Consider the following 25330-nt stretch of genomic DNA (forward strand, 5'->3'; position numbering starts at 1 on the left):
GCTTCGGGTGCCTCGTCACGTTTTGTTTCTCTCTTTTGCCCCCACCTACGTCCAGCCCTCTCTCCTCCCATCCGCAAGCCTGTGGCGGCGCGAGCGCATAATAACACTGGGAGGGATCAGGCAGGCGGCCAGACCTACTCTCAGATGTAGGACGGTCATATTCATAATAAGGCTGACATGGTGAAAACATGTAGATATTAAGGCTATGTGACTTACCTCTTATGATATATCTATGAAAATGTATTCGGGTAATTGCACATAACACTCTCCTTCACAGTTTTTTAAATTGTGGTTTCCCCTTCAGATGTTGTAAAAAGTGGTTACTAAATAAATAGAAGTATAAACAAGTGCCTTCTGAAGGACTTGACCCAATTTCCCATGCAAATCAATGTTTTGCCAGCTGATTTTTATTTAGCTTAATATCTGAGTGAATCCCAGTGACAGTATTTAAGAAGAAATTATTTGTAAAGTAGGCCTACATATTTCACCCCATTTTTTTAAACAAAGGAAAATAAATAAATAAATAAAATCCATTTAGAAGACCATTAAGATACTTTGCGGTTTATACTTTATAAGATAGATACTTTATTTTCAGACAATAAAGCACATTTACTTCCGGTTATTACCCAGAATTACTGTAATGCATCTTGACATTTTACTTTTGCATTGATGATATTTGTATTGATATTCTGTATTGTACTATGTTTAGTAAACTTTATACAGGATTTTATGTTCTATTTATTTTCAATTATGATTAAAATGACTGCAATACCATAATATAGCAATAAATCAATAATTAAAAAAATAATAATAATTCAACACAATAAAAAAATCCTGCAATATAGCAATACTGTACATATATTTTGTAACATTATGATAATAATAATAATAATTATTATTATTATTGGAATATATTAAACATTTCCTTGATGGTTCAAAATTTTTATTTATTTAATAAATAAAACAATTGAACAAACGTTTTGTTTTGTTTGTACTGTTTTGTTTTGTTTTGTAATACAACCTGGGCACTTTCTTGACAGCTTTTGTGAGAATCCCCCATCGGCCGATCTTAATAGGAGAAAGGGACTGGCAAGTGATAGCAATATGTTTCCTAACTTTCCAACACTCTGAAGTCACCTCATATGTTTTTTTAATAGAAAGAAAACAACATGTCTCTCTTTCCTTACTGACTGAAGTCACAGACACAATAGTATTGTGAAGATGACCTTGAACATTGATGTGGCCCACTGTCCCCCTCCCTCCTTCTCCTTCTCCTTCCTGCCTTCAACCCCTCAATCCCACCACGCCCAGCATCGTCTGGAAGAGGTTTCCATGGCAGCCGTCGAGCTACCCACCTTACGTCAGGCCCAGCCTCTGTCTGAATGCGTGAGTGATGAAGATCAGCCAGTCAGGGGTCAGTGGACCAGTGGAGCAGGGATGTCAGGGAGGGAAATTACCCGGGAATCATGAATGTGTGGAAGTGAAAGAGCTTGTACGTAAACACTGAAGCTCAGGAAAAGCTTTGTAGCTTGTTTTAGAGTTGAGTTCCTTAAATAGACTCTTGCATCTATTTATATGCCCTTACATCACCAGAAAGGTCTCAGCGGAGCTCGGTTCTCAGGGGACTGAGGTAGCCTATAGTTGGTGTCAGATGTTTATTCTTAGTTTGAAGGAAGTACAGGGAAATGTCAAGGTGAAACTTGATCTTGAATCAGGTGATTTTGTCGTGCCAACCTTTGTGTGTCATTTAATTCAGTTTATGTTATTAACGCTGTGTGTGTGAGTGGGTATACTCTGAATGGAAATACAAAATGATTTGCTGACCTCTTGTGGATTGTGCCAGTGTTGCAAGAACATATGGATTATTTAAGGAGTTATGGGCCTATAATATGCTGTATATTGACAGCATTATGGAGATAGTAGTTATAAATAAGATTTATTACACTTTTAAGGGAGCAATGGATTCTTTATTGTACACTGTACACAACTTTGAAATGATTTTGAGTGATTTCAGCTTTTCTTGTTTCAAAATTTCATGTTTAACTCAGGGTTACTTGCAATTTCTGTAACTGTGAAATTTACTTGCATTTTTTTGTGAAAACTGTTTCTTCATCAATTCTGTAATTGTTGTTCATGCTTAATCATTTGTAACATCTGGTACATATGGTATATTGAGGAATATATATGGTATATATGGCTTTGAATATTTCTGTTAAAACTTGATGTATACCAAGCAGAGGTGATAGTCCATGAGAACTGCACATGTGTACATGTCAAAACACTGTCCTAGTTGATTCTGGGAATTTAAAGATGGTTCTCACATTTTAATGCAAGAGAATTTGTTTAAAAAAACATGTTGTGAAACTACTGTTGGCTGTCCCTCGAGACAATTAAACATACTTTAAATATTATTAGCTACAATTTATATTAGATGATAGATAGAAATTAAGCTGCACAAATAAAATTTTAGTTTAATAATACAAGGCAAACAAACAGTTAAAATATTTATTCACACAATGTATATTTACGGTACAAATACACAAGAACCCACAGGACAACAGAACATTTTCACCATCAAAATGCAAGTAACAGTGTAATTCAATTTAGATGGCCTTGTCTGGACAACGGCAGTGAACTGTATGAAAAAAAATATATGATGCAGTCTTTCAGTGCGGAGTTGCTACTCATGATGATAATCAAAATTCATTGCATTATTTCCCCCTTCCTGGTGTTTCCTGTTCGGCTTTAATCAGGATATATGTTGCAAAAAGCAATTTCTTATACTTTATTCATAAATCTGTCAAACCGTAGGAGGAATATTACAGTGTGAAGACTTTCAGGTTCACAGTGCATTTCCTCTCACTTACTGACAACTGTTTAAGTAGTGTTGGCACATAATAGAGGAATGACTTTACAACGGAGGATGTTATGCTTCATTTTACATTTACAGCGACAGACAGGCCTGTGTGTGCAGACATTGTTTTACAGGAGCCTGAGGCATTTTTTGAGCAAGATCACAGTGTTTGAGGCAAAAGGAGCAACTGAACGAATTGAGGTGAGGCGTTGTAGCTGACTTGTCCATATGCCGCTGGAATGCTCTTCCATGTTCCTGAATGTAAGTTAAGGGGGTAAAAAAAGTCATTAACCACCTTATTTGTAACATAAGAGTGGGGCACAGCTATTTGTAACTTGAACATGCAAGGCTTCTGGTGTCATTTGCTTCCAGTTATTTTAGCTGAACAAAAACATGTCCATTATGCTGCTTGATATTGCAAGGTAATTGGTAATTCTTATATTTTTTGTTGATATTGTAAACTTTATTTTAAAAAAATAAAATGGCTTTCCTGTAGCTCAAATGGTAGAGCATGGCGCTAGCAACGCCAAGATCATGGGTTCGATTCCCAGGGAAAGCAAAAGCTGATAAAATGTAAAAACTGTAACTTGAATACAATGTAAGTCGCTTTGGATAAGAGCATCTGCTAAATGCATAAATGTAAAATAGTTTTACTGTTTACTGCATTTTATTCTTTTTTTTATGAACTGGAAATCTTGCACGTTCACAGAAAATAGCTTACTTCCACATTGCAAAATAAGGTGGATATGCAAGTTCTGTTTGGTTATGACTGAGTGTGAAGAGGTAGTGATGCACATGCTGTGTTCTTTCCATTCATAATCTATGGATGTTCATGAGTTCGACTGTGAATATTTGCAGTGTTCCAGTGCACTCTATATAAAGTCTTAATTTGTTTTGGTGAGCAACTGCTCGGAGAAGAGCTTTTTGAGCTGGGCCACTTCCTCGCTGAGAGAGCTGAGCTGAGACTTGAGCATGCTGTTCTCGGCTTGGTATTGAAATTCGTTTGGGTTCACATTGTGGCTGTAATTCCTGTACTGCTGCTGCTGCTGTGGTGGCATGACCTTTCGGGGGTCTTCTCTATCTTGCAGTGTCCAGTAACCCGCTCCTTCGGTTGTCCCCAAAAGGCTGTGAACTCTCTGGCCCACTGCGGCCGGCAGCATAGGACTTTGTTGGTCTCCAGGATTGTCACATTCACCGCCGCCTAGAGACTTGAACCTCAGCTTGTGCGGAAGACTCTTCATACTGTCCACCGGCTCCGTCTGGTTGGATGACATGGGGACGTGTCCCATTGCTAAAACATCAGGTGGGGAGTGATGGGACTCGTAAACCAGCTCATCTGTTTGATGCGGAGACAACTTTCCATGCTCGCTTAATCTGTCTTCAAAGAAGACGGGACTACCAACACTGGACCCTCCAGGTGTGGAGAAACCGGAGTCTTCTGACATACTGCTGGCATCTCTGATACTTCGCCCAGATTGCTGTCCACTTTGGGACTGATTTGTCAACATTGGACCAGCTTGATGAGCTCCATCCCCACGTGGAAGGTAGTAATGTGGCATAGCAGGTTGCGGGACGCAGGTTCCTGTCGTGAGCGGAAGTATGGAAGCATTCGAGGGATCTTTAATGAGGCCGAAGCGAAATTTCATTGCGAGCAGTTCGGCTCGTAACCTGGCGTTCTCCTCGAGCAGCGCCAGCACGCGGTTTTCCACCACCATGTCATTTACGCGCCGTTTTTCACGAGAGCGCTTTGCGGCTTCGTTGTTTTTCTTGCGCTTGTCCCAGTAGCCATCATCCTTCTTCTCATGAGGAATAAACTCCCGCTTACGCCTCACAGAGCTGATGTTGGATGAAGTGGCGTCTTTGCGTTTAAGTGCCGATTTTCGGCCCAGTAGCGAGTGCGCAAGCAAACTGCTTGAAGTCAGGATGGACACAGCTTCATCGGTGAAAGACACTGTGCTACTGGGAGCATTTGCATTCAACACCCTCATCTCCTGAGATGACTCTTCATACATTTTTGAGGTTGTTGTTTTCCCCCCCCTCAATTGTAATGTTAGAAGTTGTGGTTGGTCTGTGTTGTGTGTTTGAATGTGGTTTTCAGGTCAATTTCAGATGTTATTAAGGCAGCAGGGGCTCCACCTGGTGGGCAGAAAGAACATAATGATATCCAGTCAGTTACATAAGCTCAGTTACAACACAATGTTATGTAACTTCTTTACCTCCCAGTGGCAAAGCACAGTACGTTCTTGCTACACCGCATAATATCAGGTTAACCAGTGTACAGTTATATACCCACCTTACGCAAAGTGACATACATAAATGAATATCATCACATAAAGTAGTTTTTAAACAGCAAACAGGTGCTTCATGTAAACCAGAAACGCCTTCTCTAAGAATTCCCGCGTTGACCTATTTGCGGAACAGCTTGTGCGCGAGTGAGTCTTATCTTCTTCCTGTCCCAGTGAGTCACTTTCATCATGGAATGCCGCCTTACTCAACACACTGTGTTCTGTTACATTACTACAGATAAAAAAAAAAAAAAAAGTTTTATATAAGATATAAATATATAAAGCTACATGTTAAGAACCTTTCTTCATACAAAACTAAAGAATACACTAACAAAAACTCAATTGGATTAAACATAATCCGCCAAAATAAATAGGTAGTTGGGAAAAGTTAACATTTTGCTATTGGTTTTCGGTATGTAACTAAAAAATCTAATTGTTATTTTCAGTTAAACAATCACGTGAAAGCATCCCGACTGCACTGCAAAAATTGCACAATGTTACCGTGCCATTATCGGAATTTTATCCCTGCTTGGAAAAAATAGATTTGAAGTTGGTTGCTGGTTTGGAACATAGTAGTTTTTAGCTGGCCTAGATGGTCCAGATGTGAACCAGTAGTGATGCAACTTTTAATAGGCAACATGTCCCAAAACAAGGGATTTTCCAACAGGATAATATTCCAACATCTCGGCTACCATTTGTCCAAATTAAACTTAATCTACACAGGCCTATTAAAAAATAGGTTAGCACAAGCACCTGTCGGATATTTAGACTATACTTTTATACACAAACAGACATGTGTAAGGTAAACTTTAACAGAGAACTAAAAAAAACATATTACCAGTATAAATCGCCGCGTAATTCTGTTCAGAAAGTCTTCAGTTCAAATCGTTTTCAGCGACTTTCGTTCCGCGGTCAGTCCGGTTCTTTCCCAGAAGAGTTTTCGCCAGTTAATGTCAAGCGGGGCACCGTTAGCTCCGCTCAGTCGTCCCGTGTCTTTTGCGCCTTCAGTGCGCTCGGCCCCTATTTGTGTCTTTGCTCCATCAGGTTCAGTCGAGGACGCTCCATCACCCCGTCTGAACCACATGTGTGCGAGTGGATGAACGGACCGCCCCCTCCGTACGCACGCAGGATCCTCCTCTTCTCTCTAATCTCTCCCTCGTTACAGTTTTCGTCAGAATAATCTTTTTGAAAGCATCAAGTAATATTGCGCAATCTCCCCCCGCCCTCTCCACTGTCCTCGTGTGTCCTGAAAACCGACGGTTGTCCTCAATAAATGTACAGGAACTATATTTAGACTATTGACGTGGGACCAGCTGTCCTTTTTTTTCAAGATAGCACTGAAGTAAATGCCACAACAAGCTATAAAACACTCAGACTATAATGCTGCTTTGATTAAAAAACAGTAAAGCCAACTGCCTGAACTGCTTTAACGTTATGCAATGGAAAACACTGATGTGGTAATCATTTAGTGCCATAATGCTATACTAGCAATTTAATTACGGTTCTATTTCCGTTTTTAAACAGTCTGGTTTGTAAAGCACACAGAAATTCAGCCATTGAAAACATTGTTCATATTTTTCCCTAATGCAGTAGACTATGTAATATATCATTCATTATAATTAATACATAAAAGTGTTAATGGAAAATTACAAAGGCACACCAACTACAGTGCACCATTCAAAGTCAGTTATATGTGAAAATATGAAATGAAAGGTGATGACATTATTGGATAAGAGTATGTTTAATAATATACATTCTTTTATTAGTGATTATATAGTATTCATACTGGGAATATTATAATCTGCGTGTTTTCTTACTTGTAGACTGTTTACCTATGTCAAATTAGTTAAATTGAGTTCCTAAAGTCCTATTTGCATTAAAAGCCAGTTGTTTTGTGTTAAACAACCAATACCTAAAACATGGAAGAAAAAAAAATGGATACAGAGTTCACCCAAAAATGAAAATTCTGTCATCAATTACCCACTCTTCACTTGTTTCAAACCTGAGTTCATTTCTTTTGTTGAATGCAAAAGAAGATATTTTGAATAATGTTAGTGACCAAACAGGTGACAATAGCCACTGACTTAGGCCCCGTTTACACTAGTGCATTTTCGTTTTAAAACATAACTTTTGCTACGGTTACACCTATCGGTTACACTTCTCTGGCGTTTTCAAGGTCAGAAACGGAGACTTTTGAAAACGGTGCAGACCCCGTTTTAGTTTGAAAACTCTGTGGTTGCGTTTCAGTGTAAATGGACCAAAACGGAGACTTTTGAAAACGATGGCGTGGCTGCACATATTCGCTCTGCATATCTTTGACAACCGTGTAAATAATAGCATCATGCTCATTGTTGTACCAATAGATATGTATGGGTAGATTCCTCATTCGACCGCTCCAAGCACGTCCTTCATCTAAATAATAGGGAATTTACCTATACATATCTATGGTTGTACCTGTATGAATGGTCACGTGTCATGCGTTTTGTGGTATAGTAGCCTGCCAGCTATGCACAAAGGCTGTTTCTATAAAGTGGGGCAATTCCAACTTTGCAAGGACAGTCTGGTGCTTCTGACTCACAGCCTGTAAGTATGTTTTCTTATTTGCCACTGATGATTCAAACACAAGTTTTGAGCAGTGTAGAGTAGCGCTTGTTGTTTGTCGTTTCTCCGATCACAAATGCAGACATGGTAATGTTTACGCATAAAAAGACAGTATAAGTCATTATAATCAGTAATTATGTCCCCACTGGATGCAACAAATGCCTCGTTTGTAATGGGTTTTATTGCTTTAGTCTCGTCTCATTGGGAAAGGCCATCACAATGCGGTGAGGGGTGTAACATTTCCGTCTCACGCTTGAGGTATTTGGCCAATCACAAGGCACTGGATAGCATGACAATAAGAGCACACCTCGCTTCTCAGACCGATGAGCTTTGCAAAAATCTGTGTGTTTCAGAAAGGCAGGGCATAGAGGAGCAACAATAATGTACAGTATGTAGAAAGTAATGTCTTTTTTGAACCTTAAACCGCATAAACACACTGCATTACACCAAATATTGTTCTTTTTATCAACGTCATATGACCCCTTTAAAACGAAAATGCACTAGGGTAGTGTAGTGTATTATCACATACTGTAGCCAAGAATATCTGCAATACACCTAAATCTTTTTTGTGCTTTGTCTTTCAAATTTGTTTTTTGCAAATCTCATTGACCCTGGCATAATATCTCCACTGACAGTGTGTGCTTATTCAACAGCTTTCATAGCTTTGAGAAACTGGAGAGAAAGCAAAACTGACAGCATGGATGTGTTGCATGCCATGAGGAACAACAGTGTGTTCCTCTCGCTGAAACAAACAAACAAACAATCCTGCTGATTATAACATGGCCTTGTCTTCTAAGCAGTGTGCAACCTCCTGCTCTTGATCTGCGAAAGCCACACGAGTGTTTTTACACTGCATTAGAGTGATCAGATCAGCTCTGGGCCATCTGCTGCAGTAACTGACACTACATGAGGCAGACAAGAGATTTTTACATGAGAATTTATAGTAACTTGTGCTTGAGATGGCTTAATCTAGGCAGTGAACTCATAAGATGCATTTTTGTTCTACCAAACTGTTATTAGAACAATCTGATTAGTACTTAAATCATGGCATCACTAAAACACCACGGCCCCATATGACCTCTTGGGTATCAGCGAAGTAACATGGGATTTTACAGTACAATCTCAAATTTTGGAGAAAAATATCTTCATAGAACATCATCTTTACTTAATATCCTAATGGATCTTGGCATAAAAGAAAAATCGATAATTTTGGCCTATACAATGTATTGTTAGCTATTGTTTCAAATATACCCGTGCTGCTTATGGCTGGTTTTGTGGTCTAGGCCCTAGGGTCACATATATTATATAGTACATCCTACTTAACCTGCCTGCATACATACAATACACTCACGTACAGCAATTATATCCAATCTTGGCTGCATAACTGTTTATATATTGTACCAAAATGTAAATTATTATCACACAGCTCTATAAAGTTGGATATATAATGTCCAAATTTGCATACATATGAACTAGTGCTGTCAAACGATTAATCGCAATTAATTGCATCCAAAATAAAAGTTTTTGTTTACATAATATGTGTACTGTTTACTTATATAAATACACACACCTACAGTATATATTTTGAAAATATTTACATGTATATACATTTATATATTTATATTATTATATTTTATATTATATATAAATAATTTAATATATAAACATAACATTTTCTTAACTATATACATGTGTTTGTATGTATATATACATAATACATATACACAGTTCACACTCATATATTATGTAAACAAACTTTTATATTGGATGTGATTAATCGCGATTAATCGCTTGACAGCACTAATATGAACACATCGCAAAATGTAACTATATAATCAACTCTCTATATGAAGTTGGACATACAAATCTGTCAAACTATTACTATTACACTTTATATTGATTCATTGTGTAAATGCTATGCATTAGATTAGACTACATCATTTAATTTTCTTTTTTTTTTAGATTTTTGTAAGTTAGCAGTATTATCCAGTGCTCTTGTGATTAAACTCATATAAACCTCTAGTATTAATGCTCATCGCTAAAATGTACATTTTGTACTCTTGATGGTTCAGATGTTATGATAAACTTTATTTTGCTGTGGCCATGGCTGATTGTCATTGGCCCGACTAACAACAGCCCTGTTCAAGCAGAAAAACTGGGGGAAAGGTCACTTATCTTACACTACCGTACAGTGACACTAGTAAATTAGTTACAGTATCCTTTAAATAACCTTTAACCTTATTATATTCACGTTTTACCATTGTAAGCCTTATTTAATCATGGGCCTGCTCTCTATGGCAATCAAGTTTTGACCTTGTTTGATTTAGAAATGTTCAAATGCTCTACAAAAGTGCTTGTTCATTCATTGGTTTTCTTGAAAAGGTTTAATTCCAAAAAGAACAGTCAGTTAAATAAGTAGAAGCTGGATGCTCTGTAAATTCCTTTGTTTATGTGTGTGAGTGTGTATTTGAGCGGTTGCAGGTGCCCTTAGTTAATCCAGGCCGGCTCAGACTTTAACACATTGACACACTTAGGTGCTTAACCTCAGTCTACCCTTTAAACAAACCGAGTAAACACATGGACAGGGTTATCACTGTGGTGAAAGAGGTGCGCTGAATGCTTGAGGCACATCAAACACACATATGCGAAGATCCTCGTTGATCCAGGTCATTGCAGAAACAGGTCCAGATGTAGCGACTGCATTTCACATGAAATTCCGGGCTGGTTATGCATTAACTCATCATATATAAAGAAAAGGGTTTGCATATAGCAACAGGAATGTTTCTGAGCAAATAGTTAGGAAGATCATTTATTTTACACAAGTAGAAGGCCTCTACTCAGAGTCAGATCTTACCTGGATTTGTGAATCGAGTGAAAAATGGTTGAAATTGTATTTTTAAAATAGTCACTAAACACTACTAGATATTTATTTCAATGCTTGTGTTTACATGTAAATAATAAGGCTGCCTGTTGGTGTTGATTGTGTATTGTGTTTTTCATTTTCAGTAATCAGCGTGACTATTTCAGAGTACAAAATGTCTGAATCTGTGAGAATAACAGCAAAGTATCCTCATCTAACTTCTTGCATGTGTTTACCAGTTCATGCGAGGATGCAGCTTAACTGCAAACCCCTCCTCTCTCTGTTTCTCTGTTCTTTAATGAGGAAGAAAGCATGCAAATTGGTATTGCAAAAGACTAACTGTGCAAAATAAATATAGTGACAATAGCCCAAGATGTTAATGTTAAGAAAGTACTTTAACAATTTAATTGAATTTAACAAAAATAATAAATTATTGAAGGATAAAATAGAGATGAATGGCTGGCATTTTCAGCAGTATTGGTTCTACAACTATTTAGTCAATTTTTCATCATTTTTCATTCTAGGCCTTGAACCAGCCAATTCTGAGATGAATAACAACTTATAAACTTTGATGAGCCAAAAAGCTCAAATAAGACTATGAGGCAATGAAGTACCCATCAAATGAAGCACTGCAAATGATGTAATGAAATAAAAAATAATGGTGCAATATACAATTTTTGATCCATGCCCTTAAGGAAACAATTTATTCTTGTTTTTTAGCACTTTTTTTTTTTTTTTTTTTTGTAGAAAGCAGCATTCTGAAACATGTACACTGTATATGTGAATGCTATTTAAAGAGATACAAAGAAAACGCTCTAACTCCTGAGTTTCTGCCAGAGAATGCAGTATATTTGGTCATGTAATGCATACTTGCATATTTTTGAAGAGTGCATGTGTAAGTGGAATAGTTACTTTTACATGACAACAATGTACTGAACACTGAAAAGTTTTTCCTTTGCATTTTTGAAAGGTTTTGTGTACATATGAAACCGCTGTCAAACCGATCCATGTTTGACACAGAGCCAGCAAGTAGTTGGCGATGTCACTTTGTAAAGAAACTGGCACATGCCTAGTGAAGTAATAAGCATGCACGTGACATCACAGTTTTTGTGATAATAGTATCAGAGAAAGCTGTACGTGGGCTAAAAATACACAGCTAACACAGTGTGTGTAAATGGGATCTTAAACTTAAATTTAAAATGATCACAATTAAGGTTTTTTTCCTGTAGTGCATGTAAACAGTTTTAAAAACAAGTTAAAAAAAAGTTGCATGCATTAGTTTTATTTATTTTACATATGTTGATGCTGCAGGGATCAGCATTTCAGGTTCCATCATCCCCAAGTCAATGTTTTTGTTTGTTTGTTTTTTTGATGGGTTGTTGGTAAATGCTTGAAATGAGGTCTGTGGTTAACACAAGCTTAAGATATTTTCCTGTTTTATTCTACAACATATAATGCATTAATAATACCTTCTTGTGGTTTCTGAAAAGCTTTTACTTGTCTTAAAATAGGCAGCTGCTGTCTAAATGGCACTGCCGGTTGTCATCACATTAAATTATCACATTCATGGACATTAAACATCATCACACCGAAAAGAAACACATTTACTCACTAGTCCACTTTTATAGACTCATTGTGTTCATAACTGCACTCTTGCAAACCATTATTACTCAAACTTATGACCTTTTTAAAAATTAAAAAAAAGTTGCTGCAAGCTTAATTATAGTCATGAGACTGATGTAGTTTGTTTATAGCGTGCATTTAGCTTTTTACTTCTGATGACTGTATTTAGGCTTGAAAATTGAAGTTGTCTTCCATTGTGAAGATTACCATGATAAACAAAACGTGTAAGAATCATAAACTTTTATTGGTGGCGGAGCTTATTTTCTGCAATAATACAAAAGCCGATGGAAAAACCCTTTTGGGTTTTTGTTGAGGGAGCCAGGGTGATGCTGACTTCCAGGTTGGTCTATAAAAATATGTTGTAACAGCACTCTATTAGGCCTAAGTAGTTTGAGAGTGTAGGGGCTCGATAATGTCATTCACAATAGTGGGCATGTACAGATGCGCTTTTTTGGCGCATTTCACATTTCCATGGTTACAGCGACCGAGTAAATAATTTGGCTATTAAAAACACTTAAAGTTCAAATCAGACTTGTAGCTTCTAGAAGAAGAAAAATGAGAACTGCACTCTAGACAAAATTAATGGCATTTTTCTTCCAGAACTCTATAGTGATAAACAAATCTTACAACACATGCAACAACAATCAAAACATTTTAACGAATGCTTTCGTCTAATCCTAATTAGGACTGGGTGGTCTAGTAAATAGCTGGGTCTGGCTGTTTGTCTGGCTGTACAATCACATATCAAAGCTACTTATCTCAGTTTATGTAAAAGCTTGAAAACAATTGCTTTAATTCAGCTTGCCACTGAAAGGCAGTGTGAACTGCTATTGTTCTGGGAAAACAGCGTGAATCATCGATGTGTTTTCCTCTCTTTGTATTTCTCCCTGCATAAGGATCTGACCTTTGAAATATGTTCCTCCTGTGCTGCAATACCAAGTAAAATGACAACTTTACAGTCACTCTTTGTACGTCTGTGACTCTCTGACTGTCAAAAATGATTGTTCAAGGCCATAAGAATCTTTTAGATTTACCAACAGTTGGCCTACAGACTATTTAGTTGGACATCACTGAAGTAGATAACATTTTGTTAGATGATAAATCACTAAATAAGGGTTGGAGCGGAGTAAATGATGACACAATACTCATTTTTTGGTGAACTGTCCCTTTAAGAGTCCATATACTTCAGCTGCTGTACAATATGTGCAGACGTCTTGTTTAAAGAGTGGGCAGAGGGGTGTATTTATAGAAGCATGTACCCTATATTTTTTAATTGATGAGCTTTCTCTGCAGCCCTCGAGTTGAATTTCTCAGACCATGAATAGAGTCTGACTCACTCTGTTGTGTTAAACTTGTACAAGAGTGTCTCAGTCTCACCTCTTATTTTACAGAGAACCACAGTCTTTTCTTTTGTGTCCACATTGAAATGCTTCTTACACGATCCTCTGCCACATAGCGTCATGTCATCTCACATGCTCATACACCACATCAAAATGACCACACAATATGGCAAAGAGCATATTTGAATTCCATATATCCCCTCCTAGGCATTTCATCAGGTTAAGAGCAAACATACACACCCTCCCAAAAAAGTTTGTCACCCTGAGGAGCAGATACAGCCTGGGACACCTTCCTCCTTTATCTGTCTATTTCTGGATCCCAAAATACGTCAATACGTTGCTATGGCAACCATCACCAGTTGCTAGGAGCGTGTTATGAAATAATCATAAAACAACTCAAAAGGGGACATCAGTATATGTTTAAGTGGAGCTGATAAATTACACTCGATGCCATTTAGTTTGTGGCACTGGCATGCAATAGAGTGCATTCCATTGATGTAAATAAAAGCCAGAGGGAAGTCATAGTGGTTCACTTATTTAACATATTTAGTCATAGTGGTTTAACATATTTTCCTCAAGGGTTCTTTTGATTAAAGCTGACTTTCTCATAAAATACAATACAAGCCAAGTACATATTACAATCACTACAAACTAAACATGCTAAAATATAATCAGTAAGGGAAAGCTCATCATGATGGACTTTGATTTGACAAAGCTTGATTGGTTCAGTGACTGGCTGATTGTATATAATTTAGCACCACGGCTATGTTCATGGCGAGAAAAATAAATAAATAAATAATAATTATTATTTACTAAATCATAAAACAATAAATAAAAACAGAAGATATATAAAATTATTCATGTTTCTTAATAAATTAATATAAATATTAAAATTAAATGTATTGATTAATTGTTTTACTTTGAACAAATATTTGTGAAAAAGTGAAAACATGCAAAAATATTCTGCCATTCTAAAAAGGTTATTTTTCTCTTAATTTCTCTTCTGTTATAGTTGGGCTTTAGCTCATACTTTCAACCTGGCATTTTATTCAATTATTATTGTTGGCTCTTAACAAAATGCTTGTGATGTTCCTCATTTGGAAAAAGGCATCTGCTAAATGAATAAATGCAAATGTTAACCGTCAACCAAAGGTAAAGTTAGGAAGCTCAGCCAAATGTTTTGTTGTTCTCAAATGTATATGTAAAATTAAATTGTATTCTACAAGTACAGTGTTGGGAAGGTTCATTTGGAAATGTAATTGGTTACAGATTGCAAGTTACCCTATTTAAGATGCGATAAGGAGTGTAACTATTTCAATTACTTTAAAGTAATGTAACTGATTACATTTTGATTGCTTTTCTAAATTTAAATTTATAAAAAAAAATTCTAAACTAACTGTTAAAGGTCCCATGGCATGAAAATGTCACTTTATGAGGTTTTTTAACATTAATATGAGTTCCCTTAGCCTGACTATGGTCCCCCAGTGGCTAGAAATGGCGATGAGTGTAAACCGAGCCCTGGGTATCCTGCTTCGCCTTTGAGAAAATGAAAGCTCAGATGGCCCGATCTGGAATCTTCCCTTTATGTCGTCATACGGGGAAAGGTTACCTCCCCTTTCTCTGCTTTGCCCGCCCATGAGAAAATGAGGTACGACCGTGCGAGGCGAGCGAGAGACATCATGGCTTGCAAACGAGCGAAGCATTGTTTTTTGGCACTTCAGATCTGTTCTACTCTGTGACTGTCACATACTGTAATACAACCTAATGCCCAATAAAGCGGTTCACATTTACATATTTTCTGTTGTCATACATAAAACAAGTATAAATTGTAAACACGACCCATAAATAATACGTTTACCCTGAATCACTCTCACTATACTCCTTAAATCCTGATTTATAATCGCAACATCGTCTGATAAAATCAATATACATCTAACTTACACTAAAACGCGACTATATGCAGTGGCTTTGGCTATACTGTTTTGCGTCTGAGTAATAAACTGCACATATTAACAGACAAATTATGTTCATATTTAAAAGTCCAAACAGTCAGTAAGCGACAAGTGCTTGGAAACGCTGTTTTGTAAATGATTTATTGATGAGTCTGCTGCTTTAAGGCGAACTGAAAGCGTTGCTTCTCTGCCGCTCGCTGCTCAGAACAGATGCCGAGAGAGGCGACACTTCTCCGGGAGAGAGACCTCGCGCTCGCGGGGCAGTACTGGAGACATCTTCCAACTGAATGATAAGGTTTTTTTGTTTAGTTTTTTTTAAAGTCGCTAGGTTTGTTAGTATGTACCCGTTATGGGAAAAAAGCCGCCAAAAGGGTCTGAAAGTTACTAAATATTGTTCTAAAGTCGTGCTCGTGTGTGTGAGACGCGGGAGCTGATGGCAGCGGGCGGTGGATATTGTTGCGGTCCGCCCAGGTAAAGTCTATGTGTGGGAAACACTGACCGTATCCAGACACAATATTTTAAACTAACCATTCGGAGACGTCCTGCTGTAGCCGCTGAGTTGCAACTTCTTCATCCGGTGCTTCTCCATCCGGATCAGATTCTGGGTCAAACTGAAAAGCTTGAAGGACTGCGTGTCTACGAGCCATTGCCATACATCCACTGTCAACATTAGCACATGGTACCGTGGCCGCAAGCTGCAGGCCACACCCATCCTCCACCTTGCCCCGCCTCTCTCCTCCTCATTAGCATTTAAAGCTACAGACACAGAAATGGCTCGTCCTAAGGAAAGCTCATTGTGGGACTGGCTCGTAGTGGCTGAAATTCTGCACCAAGGCTGAATTTTGGGAACGAGACTTCAGATACAGTACTAGGGACCAATTAGGCCTACATAAAAGCATCCAAAAAACAGCATGTCATGGGACCTTTAATAATTTTGAATATTTAAAGCAGACAGGGTTAACCTTATAAGACTCAACACTGATTACTGTCAGACTTTCAAAATCCTTCATCACTTGAATTAAAATGATATTAATTTAATTCTAAAGCACAGCCAGACTAACTTTGAGATCATTCTGAGGTTAAATACAGATTTAAAATCATTACAATATATAGTTTAATAGCTATGATACTGTTTTTGAAATGAAATCTTTGCAATGCTATGATAGGAAACACTGGCACCTAACAATATCTTGGAAAAAACTGTTATATATAAAAGTATATATACAAACCCAAATGAAATAAAACTCCTGAAATATTGGTGTCTCATATTTTAGAGCAGTCGATGCAGTTTGGGAAAGAAATCAATTAAATCTGTATGTGTTTGAAAATATTCAGATGAAAAATTGTCAGCATCTTCATAAGTAACTGTAATTTAATTACATTTCTCAGTAACTGTAAAATATTACAGTTACATTTATTTTGTAAGTAAATTATGCTATTGTTACATGTAACTAGTTACTCCCCAACACTGCAAGTATATCATGTTAATGGATTCACAATGCATCATAAGAGTACATGTATTGTACTGTACTTCATGCACATTTTTAGGCCAAAAATACAACACTCACTTTTAAAATATGTGACAGTCCATGTTGTATCTTACTTCATAAAGAACAAACATCATTGCATTAAATGTTAAGATAAACAAAAAGTATGCTCTAAGATTTGTATTCTGAAAATTTCCCTTATATTATGAGAATACGCAGTAAACGTGTTCCCCAAATCCTCCAATCTATCACCTCAGCTGTAATTGAGCTTTGCATCACACATGAAATAAATCATACGTGGAATGTCTGCTTATGGTTTAAGACTCTTGTTTGTCCTCACATGACATTGTTCTTCCACGAAATACTAATCTTTTTGTTGGAGTCTAATGGAATAACGGGTTATGGAAGGTATTATTGTCGCTCGTGTTTTGTGCGTAAAAAGCTGGTGAAATCTCATAACCCCTCGCAGTCGAGAATGAAAGGGGGAACAAAAGAGAGAGAGGGGGGGGGAACTATGAGTGCATGACTGCCGTTACATAACAGCCGCTGTGTAACTTGCATAATACATTCATAGTCAGTGGGGTAGGACAGATATAGATGGCCTAATTTTCCAGCATGTGCATATTTGAGGATTCACTGTTCGGAAGGCTCAGAACATTCTGTTCGTTTCTGATGCAATTAAATGGTTACATTTCATTACAATGAGCCTTTTCATTATAGATTAGCTCTACCCACCAAGACCCCCAGACAACAGATCTTATTTTAACACTTACTGAATGACATTTTTTGTTAAGACCTGGTATAAAACACAACAGTCATTTTACATTTTCACAATCACATTTTACCCATAGAAAATTTTATTTTTAGCAGTAATGTGTAAAGCTATCAAGAAAGACCTACACTAAAAATAAAGGCAGTGATGCCACAGCAGAACCATTTTTGGTACCGCAAACAAACTTTAAGTGAACAGTTCTTAAAAGAACAGCTTTTCTTAGTGTGAAGAACATTTTAAAAAATCTAAAGAACCTATATGAAACATTTTTTCATCGAAAGGTTCATCAATCATCAATGCCAATAAAGATAATTTATTCTTAAGAGTAAATGAGCTCTGAGATGTTCGTCAACAAACTTCTGTAGAAGCAAAAAGTCAGTATCATTTTACCTTAATTAAGGAAATGATCAGTTTAATTCACGGTGGTAAACTATACTACCCATAATGCTTGAGATCTATCAAACAAGAGTTGTGGCAAGAGGGCTCAGCAGCCAATGAAGCTTTGCTAATCACTTCAAGTTTGTCATGCTACAGTCTAACAATGTAGCTTTTTTAATTCAAAAATGCAATTAATTAAAAGAAGGCTTCAATACACCTTTTAATTCTGAACATGTTTTCAATTTCTGAATAAAAAGTCATTTTAATATTTTTGTCAAGCCAAAGAAGTCTAAATGGTGTAACTAGAGATTATTTAAAAACAAAATCTCATTAATAGTCTCATTAAAATACTTAAATTCTTAGGGGAAAATGTTGATATAAGTAGTTTGGTATAAGTAGCTTTTCTTTTAATAAAAAATAGTAGTAAAGCAATTTCATTTTAAAATGTTATTAATAATTACTATTTGAAAAATGCTTGGCCATATCAAAGTCAGTATGTTTTTGTCTTGTTGGTTACACCACAGAGTAACTTGGAATAATGATCTATTATTATTATTATTATTTCTTTACAAAAAAACAAACCAAAAAAAAAAAAAAACAATGAAGCAATTTTGCTTTAAAATAATATTAAATGTAATTTAAAATAAAAAAAAAATGTTTGTCAGCCAAATTAAAGTCAGCGTGGTTTAACCAATATGCAGGAAGCAATTTTATCACATGACCCAACCCAAAACAAAACAACAACAAAAAAGAGAGGTCACCTTTAGACCCACATGTATGTGCTAAAGATATTACATTAAAAAAATATGTTTTTTTACTTTTATGAAAAGGTTTTGTTCAGTTCAAATCAAGTAATGACCGCTTCATTCTGCTGACTGAATGCACCCATAGAAAGATGAGTATAGTAAACATCTTTTTACCCGCAGAAAATATAGTTTGGATGTGTCATTGAAACAGCTAGTACATAAACAACTTGCAGCATAGTGTTGCTCATGACTAAGCATTTCCATTGTGCTGTCTCTACATCCATTGAGCAGCACTTAAATGAAGACAAGTGGCAGAATAAATGTAAGCAGTGTGAAATTATCACATTATTTAAAAGGAAATTTCTCAAAAGGCATGCCACCTTGTCTCTTTGACCCTGTGGTTTTGAGCCTGTTTCAAGACAACCATTTACGCCCTAGTCTTGTATGCTAAAAGACACACTGTCTCAGAACAACAGTTTCCTAGAAGAGTTTAACTGAAAGTGGCGCTTGGCCCTGATCCTGCCAGCCAATCAAATACCAGAGCCTTCATCTAATTCGCATTTTGCGCTGTGATTGGTCAGAAGCGGTTGATGTCCCAAAATGCTCCCTGCTCAGAGCAACTGACCTTACCTCACATTACCCGATCTGCACTGCTATGCTCCTTCTTGTAAGAGTCTTTCAGCCTCTGTTGAACTGTGCCAGTGAAAACCACACATTCCTACAGCACAGAGGAGTACATATTATTGATTCGCTCGTTAATACTGCATGTCTGTGAAAACTAGAATTTTTACCCATAGAGTGCAACAATCGGTTTCCGGAGGTAAAAATCCCTCAAAATTTTCTCAATATGTAAATATTTTGACAATAATTTAGACCTCAAATTACATTATTAAGTCAGTCTCTCCATGCTCTTTTTGTCTTATTTTCAAATGTTTTTTTCTTTCAAATGGAAGTTTGTAATGTTACGATTCACCCCGTAGCTGGTTGGTTTGGTTCATGGCTTTAAAAAGCTTTAATGAAGGGAAATATTCAGAATCAATGGGGAAATTGCATGGTGGCAGGACATGCTTTTACATCAACGAAAGGTGGTGTACAGATGTAACTGTGTTAAAGAAGATGTGCTGTTCCGATCTAGAACTGCTCTTCATTAACTGTAAACCTTACTACTCGTCGCGGGAGTTTTGCTCGTTCTTTCTGGTGAGTGTTTACATTCCACCGCAAGCGCACGTGAGCTCAGCTTTACAGAAACTCGCTGATCAGATCACAGACACAGAACAACAACACCCGGACTCTGTTTTAATCATTCTCGGGGACTTTAATAAAGTGAACTGCCAAAACACAGACAGCATGTTACATGTCCCACCCGAGACAGTAATATATTGGATCACTGTTACACCACAATAAAGGAGGCATATCGCTCTGTCCCATGGGCAGCTTTAGGACTCTCCGATCACTGTTTGGTTCATCTTATACTGATCTACAGGCAGAAACTGAAATCAGCTAAACCTGTATTTAAGGACTGTTAAAAGATGGACTAATGAAACAGAGCGGGTTTTACAAGCCTGTATTGACCTTACTGATTGGAGTGTTTTTGAGGCTGCTGCAAACGATCTGGACAAGCTCACAGAGACTGTAACATCTTATATCAGTTTCTGTGAGGATATGCGCATTCCTACCAGGACTCATTTAACCTACAACAACGACAAACCGTGGTTCACTGCAAAACTCAGACAGCTCCGTCAGGCCAAAGAAGATGCTTATAGGAAGGGCGACAAAGTCTTGTATAAATAGGCCAAATACACACTGGAAAAGGAGATCAGAGTGGCAAAGAGGAATTATTCTGAAAAAATAAGGATTCAGTTCTCTTCCAGTGACTCAGCACCAGTGTGGATAGATCTACAAGACACCATCCCCCAGTACTGTGGAGAATCAACAACTGGCAGACGATCTGAATGAGTTCTAGCAGGTTTGAACACCTCTCCACACAACCATTAAGACCTCCAGCAACCCCCCTCTCCCCCACACCTGCAACTCAGATCAGCGAAGACGATATGTGCCAGGACTTCCTGAAGCAGAAGAGAAAGAAAGCACCAGGCCCAGATTGTGTTACACAAGCCTGTCTGAAATTCTGTGCTGATCAGCTAGCCCCCATCTTCACACAGATCTTAAACAGATCACTGGAACTGTGCGAAGTCCCTTCATGTTTTAAACGCTCCACCATCATCCCCATCCCAAAGAAATCCAACATTTCAGGACTATATGACTACAGGCCTGTGGCTCTAACGTATGTGGTCATGAAGTCTTTTGAAAAACTGGTGCTGGCCCACCTGAAGGACATTACTGGACCCTTGCTGGATCCTCTTTAGTTTGCCTACAGTGCAAACAGGTCTGTGGACGATGCAGTCAACATGGGACTGCATTATGTTCTGCGACATCTAGACAGACCAGGGACTTATGTGAGGATCCTGTTTGTGGACTTCAGCTCGGCCTTTAACACTGTCATCCCAGACCTCCTGTCCAAACTAACTCAGCTCTCTGTGCCCACCTCCGTCTGTCAGTGGATCACCAGCTTCCTGACAGACAGGCAGCAGCTAGTGAGGCTGGGAAAATTCTCATCCAGCACCCGTACGATCAGCACTGGAGCTCCTCAGGGCTGTGTTCTCTCCCCACTGCTCTTCTCCCTGTACACCAATAACTGCACATCTAAAGACCCCTCTGTCAAGCTCCTGAAGTTTGCAGACGACACCACACTTACTGGCCTCATTCAGGACGGTGACGAGTCTGCTTACAGACATGAGGTTAAGGAGCTGTCTGTCTAGTGCAGTCTTAACAACCTGGAGCTTAACACGCTCAAAACATTGGAGATGATCATGGACCTCAGGAGAAACCTCCCACTCACCATCATGAACAGCACTGTAGAGTGGAGTCATTCAGGTTCCTGGGCACCACCATCTCCCAGGACCTGAAGTGGGACACTAACATGGACTCTCTATGGACTCTTTTTCATTGTGAAAAAGGACCAGCAGAGGTTGTACTTCCTTCGCCACAGGAGCTGCTGAAACAGTTCTACTCTGCCATCACTGAATCTGTCCTCTGCACTTCAATAACTATCTGATTCAGCTCAGCTACCAAATCAGAAGACCACAGAGGGTAGTCCGGACTGCTGAGCGAATCATTGGTACAACCCTCCCCACTCTCCAAGAACTGTACTTATCCAGAGTGAGCAAAAGGGCTGGTAAAATCACTCTGGACCCCTCACATCCAGCACACTCCCTCTTTGAACTGCTGCCACTTGGTTGACGCTACAGAGCTCTGAGCACCAGAATAGCCAGGCACAGAAACAATTTCTTCCCTCAGGCAATCCATCTCATGAACACTTGACAATAATTGTGGAACACACACTATTTATATACTTATACACTTATTTATCTAACACACATACTTGGTCTACATTTCAATTGCACATAATATACCTGTACATACAACTGGCTATTGTTATATACCTATACATACAATTGTCAAATTGTATATAGTCATTCCTTATTTACTTGTCCTATATTTTTATTATTTTTATTATCTTTATCTAATTGTTTTTTTGTTCTGTCACTGTCATTCTGTTGCACTGTGGAAGCTTCTGTCACGAAAACAAATTACTCGTACAGTATGTGTAAACATACCTGGCAATAAAGCTCATTCTGATTCAGATTCTGAAAAGATTGGAAAAAATACTTCTGTAACCAGTGCTGAAAAAGTCAATGGGCACTAATGAACTCTGTTGTTATACAGAGTAATACTACACTAAGAATAATTCACTGAGAGGTTGTTGAGGAAGCCAAAATGGTTCTTTTGCTTCGCAATAGAATTCTACAAATGAAATCATATTTTTAAGAGTGTGTATGTACATTTGGTCATGGTTTTATGTTGAACCAGTTTGCAGATTTGTGGTTAATTTTGACTCTATGCATACATACTTCTATGCATATGCATTAGGAGATTAAGTTGTGTAGTCATTTTGACAGTGGATTAGTGCAAAAAGAAAGCAGGGTGCTTAGATGAGAGAGAACATGGATTACATATCTCAAACCGTGTCTGAACCGCTCTAGGCCAGAGGGCAAAAAAAAAAACCTTGGGTTCTTGTCAGTACCTTTTTAATTCAGCAGTGGCTTTATAAGCAGTGGAGTCTTGTGGGTGCTTGTGCTAGTCATATATACAATCAAACAATTGAGTTTTGTTGCGCAAGACAGAGAATGAAAGTAGAAAGCAAACAGAATAAGGCAGAGAGATAGAGAGGTGTAACAAGGACAGTGGTTCACAGCAGGGGCTATGTGAGGACTGTTTATGCTGCTCTCTGAGCCTGTTTGTTTATTCATTCAACCTCTTCCAGTATTCATATCTTATGAGTTCATGTATTCCTTTTGGGAAATGGTTTTATATGGTTTTATAAAACAAGGACGCTCAGTCACTCTGACCCTTGGAAAACATCATTAAATAGTATTACATAAAACTAAAACAAATCTAGTACAATTTTTAATTGTACTAGAATATGATTGTATTAGAATATTCACTATTACACCCTTTTCCAACACAAAACGTCATAAAGCTGAGGTCAGTCATCAGACTATCAGACAAGTTTCATTTCAGTCCTAGTGACCGTCGCGTTTTGAAAAGTTATGTTTGTTGAAATTAAGTTTTGTCATCAGTAGGCCTACAACTAGTTAGTCTGTCAAAAGCCAGGCAGAATAAACCCAATTCTGGGAAGTGATGGTGACCCATACTCAGAATTTGTGCTCTGCATTTAACCCATCCAAGTGTACACACAGTAGTGAACACACACCCAGAGCAGTGGGCAGCCAATGCTGCAGCGCCTGGGGAGCAGTTGGGGATTCAGTGCCTTGCTCAAGGGTCTCACCTCAGTCGTGGTATTGAGGGTGGAGAGAGTGTTGGTTATTCACTCCCCCCACCTACAATCCCTGCCGGACCCGAGACTCGAACCCACAACCTTCGGGTTACAAGTCCAACTCTCTATCCATTAGGCCACGACTGCCCTTGTATAACAGACTGTATGTGTATAAGTATGTGTACAGCAAAATAATGGCAAGAATTTTTTTTTTTGTTGAGTTGTGCTTTAGTGCATGTAAAAATAACAACAGTGTAATGAGAATCTGCAAAGTTGCAGCGCTGAAAGTTCAATGAAAACGGAGATATCGTCTTTTCTGGAATTCTGGAAGTTTAATGCCTACAAAAACGGTTCATAGGGACTACAACGAGTTACTTCCCGGGTCCATTACGTCACGAACTCAGATAAACCTCGCCCCCGGGAACATGTAACGAAGGGGGCGAGGCCATGCTTTGCTGCTTTAGAGAACAGGAAGAAAACTAGGGGTGCACGTAAAAATCTATTCATATATGAATCGCGATTCTGTCTTCTAATGATTTTAATGGATGCTCAAAATCGATGTTCTAAAACAGCGGTTCTCAATCCTGTTCTTCACGTCCTCCTGCTCTGCATCTCTCTCTCTCTCTCTCATTGAGATCATCAGCTCAGTGAATACACTTCTTTTCACATAATATATAGATACCATACGTACGTCTGCAAGACGTCTGTTAAAGATCTCTTAATCTGGAAAGCATCTGCTGTCTACAAACGTCTGTCAGATGTCTTTCAGATGTCAGTTTTACATACATTCTAAATCATAAAAGGAAACGTCCTATAGACGTATTGCAGATGAGCAAACACCCTAAATAATACGTCTTGCAGATGTAAATGCAGACATCAAATAGACGTCTCCGAGATGTACTTGTGCTATAGCTATGAGAAGCGTTACACATGGACGCGTGTGCGGTTGCCGTACTTTATTAAGCTTTAATCATGATAAAACCATTTATTAAAAGCTAACAGAAGCAGTAGCATTTACAAACAACAGCGTATCTAAAAAGTATGAGACAACAACAAACAAACATACCATTAAGAGCCGTACTTGCACAGGTTGGGCGATCCTCTTCACTAATATCCAGTGTCTCAATCGGGCTCAGATTGATAAGAAATATAGAAGACGCCATTGTTTACAATACAAGCGGAGCACATGCTGCTGAGCTGAGGGATGGGACAGTTAGACGCTCATTAGAGGCGGTTTAGCCAATCACAACCCAGCAAACACAGGACGTTGCGAGGACTTTGTCGTAAAGTTAAATTTTTCAGAATCTTGGCTAACGTCCCAGTAACGTAGTGAGCACTTCCTCAAAAGACGTCGCTAGTTAGTCCCATGGAGAACGTTGTAGCGACGTGATCAGCTGGTCTCCAGATAACTTTTCATGTTATTGCACTACATGTATTATCATGTTCAGGGGTGTATTCCAGAAAGCACGGTTAACTTACCTTCAGCTAAACCCTGAACTTTGGCTTGATTAACCTCAAACCTTGCTTACTCGAGG

General features: G+C 38.1%; 1 protein-coding gene across 3 annotated transcripts; it reads right to left on the bottom strand.

Moving 5' to 3' along the window:
* Positions 1-2491: 2491 nt before the first annotated feature.
* On the bottom strand, positions 2492-6291 carry LOC306854199 (uncharacterized protein). 3 transcript variants are annotated; one of them, XM_079392024.1, is made up of 3 exons: positions 5978-6233; positions 5148-5371; positions 2492-4990 (listed from the first exon to the last, which is right to left on the bottom strand). In XM_079392024.1, the coding sequence occupies exon 3, from the start codon at positions 4864-4866 to the stop codon at positions 3739-3741; it is 1128 nt and encodes a 375-aa protein (XP_079248150.1). In that variant the 5' UTR covers positions 4867-4990; positions 5148-5371; positions 5978-6233; the 3' UTR covers positions 2492-3738. The 3 variants fall into 3 exon arrangements, with proteins under 3 accessions (XP_079248150.1, XP_079248149.1, XP_079248148.1); XM_079392023.1 differs by lacking the exon at positions 5148-5371 and having other exon boundaries at positions 5978-6291; XM_079392022.1 differs by having other exon boundaries at positions 2492-5371; positions 5978-6227.
* Positions 6292-25330: the final 19039 nt, after the last annotated feature.

This window comes from Barbus barbus, assembly GCF_936440315.1.
Source record: "Barbus barbus genome assembly, chromosome: 3".
NCBI lineage: Eukaryota > Metazoa > Chordata > Actinopteri > Cypriniformes > Cyprinidae > Barbus > Barbus barbus.

Coding starts and splice junctions, on each gene's coding strand:
- LOC306854199 (XM_079392023.1), bottom strand. CDS start 4,866: ATGTATGAAGAGTCATCTCAGGAGATGAGGGTGTTGAATGCAAATGCT.